The sequence below is a fragment of the Rousettus aegyptiacus genome, unplaced genomic scaffold (assembly GCF_014176215.1).
Source record: "Rousettus aegyptiacus isolate mRouAeg1 unplaced genomic scaffold, mRouAeg1.p scaffold_m13_p_9, whole genome shotgun sequence".
In the NCBI taxonomy this organism is placed as follows: Eukaryota; Metazoa; Chordata; class Mammalia; order Chiroptera; family Pteropodidae; genus Rousettus; species Rousettus aegyptiacus.
The window spans coordinates 92,630,944-92,639,758 of record NW_023416312.1 but is presented as its reverse complement, the minus strand read 5'-3'; the positions used below and the strand labels follow the sequence as shown (position 1 = coordinate 92,639,758).

The 8,815-nt window shown below is 35.6% G+C and overlaps 1 protein-coding gene across 1 annotated transcript; it reads right to left on the bottom strand.

Moving 5' to 3' along the window:
* Positions 1-1,114: 1,114 nt before the first annotated feature.
* On the bottom strand, positions 1,115-6,660 carry LOC107501754 (transmembrane protein 178A-like). Its single transcript, XM_036226568.1, is given in 4 exon segments — positions 1,115-1,522; positions 1,524-1,635; positions 3,445-3,467; positions 6,613-6,660. Coding segments are annotated over 4 exon segments (591 nt in total).
* Positions 6,661-8,815: the final 2,155 nt, after the last annotated feature.

The following is an 8,815-nucleotide window of genomic DNA, read 5'->3' as shown; positions in this document are numbered from 1 at the left end:
AGCCCTACCCAACAACTTCTACTTAGATGCCATTGGTCAAACTCGTTTGTAAGGGAGATTGTGTCAAGTTAGGGGCAGGGGGAGAATAGATTTTAGGGTGGGCAATTAGCAATTTCTAACATGACTCAAAAGCATTTTATTGCATTCAACAAATAGTATGGCCATGATATTCAATGATATTTCATGGTGAAGAAGGCATATATTCATTTTATAAATAAGACATAAAAAGGCCTTTGCAATTTCAGAAAGAATAAAATTATGTACAAGAGTCATGTAACACAAACGAAACAAAATGAAATACTTTGAAAATGTGCCATGATTATAGGGAATATATGGAGTCTGTGGAACAGAGTGCCTTTGACTTTGAACCTGCAGTGTTAGTTGGAACTTCTAATATGATGTTGAAAAGGAGTAATGAGAGAAGAGATTCTTCCCTTTACCAGATCTTCAAATTTAGGGAAGCTTCAAATTTCTCACCATTAAGTACAATGTTAGCTGTAGGATTTCTGTAGTTGTCCTTTATCGAATTGAGGAAGTCCCCCTGTATTCCTAGTTTACTAAGAATTTTTTTTAATCATAAATGAGTGTTAAAACTTGGCAAGCGCTTTTTCATCATCTATTGATATGATCATGTGATTTTTTTCTCTTTTAGCCTGTTGATATGATGGATCACATTAATTGATTTTTGAATGTTGAGCCAACCTTACATATCTTGGATAAATCCCAGTTAGTCGTGGTGTAAAATTTTAAAAAATACATTGTTGGATTCGATTTACTGATATCGTGCTGAGAATATTTAGATCTATGTTCCTGAGAGATTTTGGTCTATAGTTTTCTTGGTTTTCAATTTTTTTTCCTGAAACAGCAGAAATTTATTTTCTCACAATTCTGGAAGCTAGAAGTCTGAGATCAAGGTGTGGGCAGGGTTGGTTTCCTCTGAGGCCTCTCTCCTTGACATGCAAATGGCTATCTTCTCCCTGGCCTGCACACAGCCCTCCCTCTGTAACTGGGGCCAAATTTCCTTTTCTTATAAGGACACTACTCATTTGTCCAAGGTCATTTGGTTTGACTCTGATATGATCAGGAACCCCAAGTGTTCTTTCCAGTCCACGTCTCAGGGTAAGGTAACAGAAACCTCCCAGACTTCCTGTAAGTTCCACATGAAGTCTAATAGAGCTGAGCACATGGAGTCAACAAAACCTGTCATGAGAAAAAGGAGGCCAGACATGTGCTGGGTGAGGCTTTCCTCCCAGAAGAAACTGACAGTGCTCACAATGTAGCCAAAGATCAGGATAGTTCTGTTCATCTCTGCAGTGGTGCTTCTTAAATGAAGCAGGTGCCGTTCATCATGCTGCATTGTCTTCGTTAAATTCAAAGGAATGTTTCCTAAGCGGATTGGCTCAGAAAACTGGTAGTCGATAGCTGTGCATTGCTGCGCAATATTTTTCAGGATGAGGGCACTGATGTTTGGGTCAATGCCCAGGAAGTAACACTTCCTCCAGAGGCCCGAGTAGGTGAGCAGGTGCAAAGAGCAGCTGGCTGCGGTCTTCATCCAGCCTGCAGAGCCCTAGCTGTGAGAGTCGGAGGTCCGTGCGCCCGGGGCCGCCAGAGAGCAGCCAGCACCCCAGGGTTGGACAAGTCCCCGGTTTTCAATTTTTAATATCAATTTATAAGCAAAGCACATCAAACTTAATTATAATTGAAAAAAACTATAAATATAATATAGCTTAACAATAGGGGAAGTAAAGGGAAATAATATAAAGATGGTAACATATCTTATGCAATGGGAAGTCAAATAATACTGTCTAGAGTTGATGGATCAAGAAACAATCATTAAATATATTATTCGTTATAATGTCAAGATGGAGAACTCCTCAAAATACAGTAATTTACAAAAATTGTAAAGAAAAAAGGACAGGTAGTAGTGGGAGTGAGTTAAATCTCTCACATTTCATGGCAGATATAAAATAGGTACTTTTTAATTATTATTTAGAATACAAGCTATGCTGCTGGAGCAAAGAAATGCCAAAATAATGTGTTTTTTTCCCTCTAATGTAGTAGTTTAAGTAATTGATCCTGGCTGGTATGTTGCTTTGACAAGATCCGGGATCTAGATTCCTTTTATTACGTTGCTACTCCGCACCTTGTTTTCATCTTGCCATCCATAGGGATGCTTTAGCTCAGCCACCATAACTTCATTTCAGGCCATGGATTAAGGAAAACTGTAAGGGGAAAACATTCCTTCACATTAAGGTCATGACATAGAAATATTTACATTTCTTCTTCTCACATTCTGTTAGTCACAGAACTACTCACACGGCCTCACCTATCTGCAAGAAAAACTGGGATATAGTCTTTAGTGGGGCGGATATATACCCAGGTAAAAATACTTTCACTGTGGAAGAAGAGAAAAAACAGATATGAGAGAGTTAGCAATCCCTGCTATTTTGTTTAAATTGTATTAATAAAGAAATATAAGTATAAACAAATTGTTTAGAGTTATAGAGTCAACCACAGATCATCTAAAATCAGAAATGGTACAAATATGGTTGCCTTTGAGAAAAAAGGAGGAGTGGGAAGAAGTATCCCTTTTAAGTTTTACCTTTCTGTGCTTGGATTACTATTTCCATGTGATTTCAATAATAATAATGTAATAATAACAATAAGTAAATGTAATTTATGTGACAAAGATATATCCCTTTATCAGATGGCATGGGGAAAACTGATCTCCGTAAGAGAGTAAAGAAAATCAGATTGAGGGAAAATCAAAAGCTTTAGTTAAATTACCTTTTGATTTCCTCTTTACTTCTCTGTTTTCTCATGTTTGTCCACACAGGGGTGTCAGCCTTTGCCAGATAGGTTGAGAAATGAAAGACAAGATGAAACGGTAGCTGTCATCACTTTGGGTGAATGTGGTTGCTTGAGAGAATCAGAGAAAAGAGAAATCAAACACATTCCAGGCCATTTTGTTCATGGCCTGGACCTGAGCAATGATTCTGCTTTCAGGTCTTTGACCTGTATGATGTTTCCATGTGCTGAGCATTGAAAGATTTTGCTGACTCCCTTATGAAGATTATTTCCTGGTCTGATATATTTTGTCCATTGAAAATTGGGGGCTTATTGTCTTCTAGGTACATTTTCTTTTCATTGATTTAATCCAATTATTTTTAATTATATCCTTCAAACCATCTCTATAATTTCCTTCTTTTATTACGATTTTCAAATACCTTTTACAGCAACTCCTTAGTCATTATTTAGTCAAATGTACCTATTATTATCTCTTCTTTGATCTTTTCTCTTAAGTAAATTCCTTCAGCCACTCAATGTCCATGGTTTTAGGGATTCCTTTTCTGCATTGTTCCTTAAATGGACCTGTATCTATTTCTTCCTGAGAGCAGCACATAGTTTCTTCCTCCTGAAAGAAATTGGTTTTTACACTGAGTTGAGTTGGATAAGGGGACATTTGACTAGATGGATAACCTTGAAGGTTCCTTTAAACCTTGTGATTTTTCAATTTTATACAAAGATTACAAATTATTTTTTACTTATAAATTGTGCAGCTAAGCAGTGATCTATAAAAAGAAGTAGGAAAATCAAATGCAAACCTTTTTCTGAATCTTTCAATCTTTAGTAATGTGAATATATTTTGAACAGTATATATAATATTTGTGCTTTATGTTATTGTTTGTTTTATAACTGAAAACTTTCATATATAAATATCCATATAATCTATCATCCACTCATGTCCTTTAAAATAGTTAGGCAGTCATTCATTGCATTTTTGTAGCATAGCTTATCTATTCAAATATGCAAATCTTAAAAACTATTATTCCTGAGTTATAAAATGACATCAATATATAACAGGTGACTGATTCATTAAATAGAGAAATAAACTTGATTTTAGTACTGAACTCACCTCTAATAATTCAGAGGATGCCCATAGAATGTATAAATAATATTTTATAGTCTTATTTTGGAAAGACACATCAAAAGTTTATAGTTGACTATCTTTCAATAATGTGCTTCAGTATTTTATACATTGTTACTTTCTTTTTTTAATTTAACATTTGACTTTTTTGTAAGGTGCATTCAATGTCTTTGGCTGTAATATTCTTTTATATAAAAACTAAATCCAAGAGAAATCTTTTTCTCTCTTCAGCTATAAGAGGGCATTTAAAACACACAGAAATTCTCCTCTTGGATTCACCCCCTGCAGTTCCCAGTGGCTAATATTTCTGAAGGTGTAAAATGTGTCTTTAGTTCTTACAGTGACAATTCTTAAATAAAACTTCTAACTGGTCTCATGAGATAGTACTTAACAAAGTTAGTGGGTAGATATATAGGTCCTTTTCAATATTGAAGTTGCCTTTGGCATATGCCATTTTGTAAAATATGCCCTTTTCATGATGGTCCCAATTCATTGCTGAAAGTACAGAGAAGAGAAATAATTTTAGCTACGTGTAAGAGAAGCAAGTTTGTTGGAAAAGTTGCATACTGAAGATTAAAAGATTTAGACTCCATTACCCAAGAATTGTGACACCTTATTAACAAGGTAGAGAGATATGCTTTGGGCCAGACATGAGCTAAGTATATGTTATCTGTATGTAAAGTCTAGTGTATAATGATAGAGACTCAGGAGAGGGGGATTGTTAAGTGTAGGAAGAAGGGGAAAGGTAATGTGGCAGATATAAAAATATAATTACATTTTAGATTTTCTTTGAGCAGGTAATAAGAGAGGAGGGTCTGCAGCTATATATGTGTGTGTGTATATATATAAAATAATAATAATTGCTTTAACAAAATAGCAGAAATTATGCTACATGCCTGATAGAGAATCTTTCAGCTATCCCTAATGACTCAGTAAGATAGGTATCGTCATCAAGCTAACAGCACAGATGAGGAAAATGAAGCTTACTTGTTTAGGGTCACTCAACTAGTATGTTGTGGAATATTTAGATCTTTTTTTTTTACTTCTAGTCCTGATCTCTGGTCTCCCAAACCCATTCTTCTCAGTAGGACAGAAAAATAAAGAGAAAGTTACCTTTGTACTTGAGAATATCACAAATTCAAAGATTGGGAAGGAAAAATATAACTTTTTAAAATTTTTTCAAAGAATCCAGGACTAGTTTGTAGATACCTAGCAGTTCTTGGTTATAGAGGAAAAAGTCAGTACCTACAGCACAGTGATTTTTTTATACAGAGAAGTATTGGGACAAATTTGGCAGAGTGAGATGAACCCAGGAATCGAGTTTGCCGGGTTTTGGGTCCACACTTTTCAAAGTTCTTTCTCACTGGATGATCATGTGTCTATAATCAGTGTGAAATTGGTCACAGTCAAGATGGGGAATGATGGTAATAATAATAAAGATATTATCAATAAGTAACACTTTACAATGCTTTTCTGTTTGTAAAGTACTCTCTCATATTATTTTATTTGATCCTATTCACAACCCTTGAAGTATATACTAGCATCGAACCCTGATTTTCTTTTTATAAATAAGATGATTGGAGTTCATAGATGGTGAAACACACATTTAGATTTGATATTTTAAAAACAATCATAACAACTACCTAATTTAAAAGAAGAGTGGATGTTGCTCAGGGCCTAATCAGTGAAAAGAATTAACAAAATTTTTTAAAATCAAATTAACAGCTTTGAGAGTTCCAGCAAGGCCTAGATAATTATAAATTTTTCAACAGAAGCCAAAGCTAACAGTCATGATTATTTTTCCCTCAAGCTTAGGCTGATAAGATAGAATATGTATTAAATTGATCAGCCAGAGATAGTTCTTTTAGAGCTGAATTGAATAGGGGAAAACCAAAGGTTTAAAATTGAGGAAACTAAAAACAGGAATGAAACAGAAATGTCAAAGAAAAGAATAGCACAATGAAGAAAACTGGTCTGATTGCCTGGGAATATATTCATTCTAGGCCTAAGAAAGATGAATACATACCAAGGTCCAAACAAACAAACAAACAAAAACCCCAAAAAACAAAACAAAACAAAAGAAACAAAACATAGGCAAGAGACAAGACAAGCCTCTACCTACTAGATCCCAGTAGCACCAACACCCCCATTTATGACATAGACAAATACCATGGTGAAGAACTGTGGGTGGTTGAATTGTATACTACAGGAATAGTAACACACAATAACAGGCCCCATAGAGTATTCGCTTTGTACAACTGAGACAATATCAGATACGAGCCTTACTACTGTTATACATCATTGTTGCACTCAGGAGCAAGAACTCACTGACAGACCCCTTTGAGTCCTATAGCATAGCCTTCCTTGGATCTCTTTCTTTGTCTCTATTTCATCTTCTCAATGCATTTTCTATTTATGCACCCACTCCTTCAATGTTGATACCCTTCAAAGTTCTGACCACACTTTCCTTATCTCTAACCCTCTTCCCAATTACCCTTGAAAATCAAATTTAAAATTGAGGCTTATGTTATATATATTTTCCAAATTTCCAGTCCTAATATCCAAGCCTGTATTTTTTTTTACTGCCTGTATATTTTTATCTCAAAATGTTGAAAACAGAACTGATCTTTTCAGACCAAAAGTGTCAGAGACATTTTTATTCATCCCCCTAACTTGCCACCTACCACACTGAATTCTGTTGCTTCTACCTCCAACATATCTTTTCTATCCATCTTCTCTTCTTCATTTTCACCACTAATGTCCTATTTCAGGCTATTGCTCTTATTTTATGATTATTTCAATAATCTTGCTGAACTTTCTGAATACAGACTTCGAGTTGTTCAATAATCCTGCCCACTGGCACTTCATTGGCTTAAAGCTGTGTTTCTCAAACTGTGTAAAATAATGATAGTTCTCAGGAATGTTAATAAGGAGTATACTTTTCTTGAAAAGAAAATTGTCAAATATTAGGAAATGCTGGTTTAAACAAAGAAAATATGTTTCTTTATTACAGAACTTTTCAGAGCCTCTAGCATGTTAATTTACATTATGAATGTTCAATATGATATTTAATCCCATTGGGGCAAGGATTTGTTTGCCTTTTTTATTGGTATATTTACAGAATAGTCACATGGTGCCCATCAAATAGGAGATGCTCAGTAAATATATTTTGAATGAGTACAAGAATGAAATATGGGTATATTGTAAATAGTATTTTTTACTTTTATATAAATGCAAAAATATTTTATCAATTTTCTGCTCAAGGGAGCAAAGTCTATGAAATATTGTCTGTGAAACGTTAAAGTAGGGATTTCCAGCTTTAGCACTAATGATGTTTTGAGTCAGATAATTCTTTATGGCAGTGGGCCTATTCTGCACATTGTGGGATGTTTAGCAACTTGTTGGCCTCTACCTACTAGATCTCAGTAACACCAACACCCCCATTTGTGACAATCAAAAATTTTTCCAAGCATTGCCAAGCATCCCTGGATTGGGGAAGGGGGCAGGAATCTTGCCTGGTTAAAACCCACTGATCTAAAGTATAGTCTGGCTTGTTATTCTCCAGCTCAAAAAATTTCACAACTCCTTCATTGTCTACAAAATTAGGTCCAAAATTCTCAGGCTGATATCCAAGTTCCCTCTTTGTCCTAAATCTTACAAGCACACACACACACACACACACACACACACACACACACACACACACACTACTGTGGAAATCAGGCAATTAAGGAAGGTAGCACATGGTAGAAGGGGTAGCTCCCTGCTCCCTTAATGTAATTCTGACATGATCTCAGCCTATCCCAGACATCATCACTTCCTCCTTCTCTGTCTTACACTTCTAGGTGGCCAAAGGTTTATTTGAACACTTTCTTTTTATATTTTTACATACTACTCAGGATTGCCCTTGATATTCTTCTATAGCTCTGATTTTAACTGAATACAAATGTTTTTAAGAACACTGCATGATGTATCCTGGGTCCTATATCTCATTAGAAGACCCCCCCAACTTTAATATATGACCCTGACATATAATTGCTCAACCAATATGCAAAAATTTGAGTGTCTGCTATGTGTTAAGGACTGTGCACTCTGCTAGGGTTATAGTGATTACCGAAACATATTCCCTATCCTCAAGGAATTTACATACAAGCGATTAGTAAATTGAGATAAGTGCTATATCAGAGGCAAACACCAACTAGTAGGGAGCTTAAAAGAGAATAATAATTAACTCTGTGTTTGGAGTTTCTAGCAGGTGGTACAGAGGAAATAGCAAGCTTACTGAGTCATGAAAGATGAGTCAGTGTTGATCCAACATTCAAAAGAGTGGCCAGTCAACTCTGATGTTGTGAAGAGCATATCCACAGGTAGGAAGGCAGAATTACATTTTAAAGAGCTGCTGTTGTTCAGTGCTGGCTGCATTTGGTCCTTGCAGTATTTCTTCCCTAATGTGAAAAAGAGACTTAATTTAACTAAGGATTATTGCCTACACTTGTTGTCTTCTCACTCATTTGTATGTAGACCTTGCCTTTATGCTTGCTAATATTGAACAGAGCATCCAGATATATAGCTAGAACATGGCTAAGGAGCAGTGGAGTTGGGCTGGGAACAGAGGTGTCAATGATCAAGTCAGAATCAAGGTGTTTTTCTCAGAAATGTGTGTGCTGGCAATGACGCACACAAACTTTCCCCTCTTGTCATTCTAAATGGGATTCTTCAGCTCAGGGACTGCAAACCAACTCAAGAGACTTAAAGGAACAAACAAAAATGTTTGATGTGCCACAGCAGTTACTAAGGTTTTAAAAAAAAACCACGAACAACAAAAGAGAAGTTTTCTCCAGCTCAGCATCAAGGGTAAAGTCTATTAGTAGATGTCTCCACATTGGA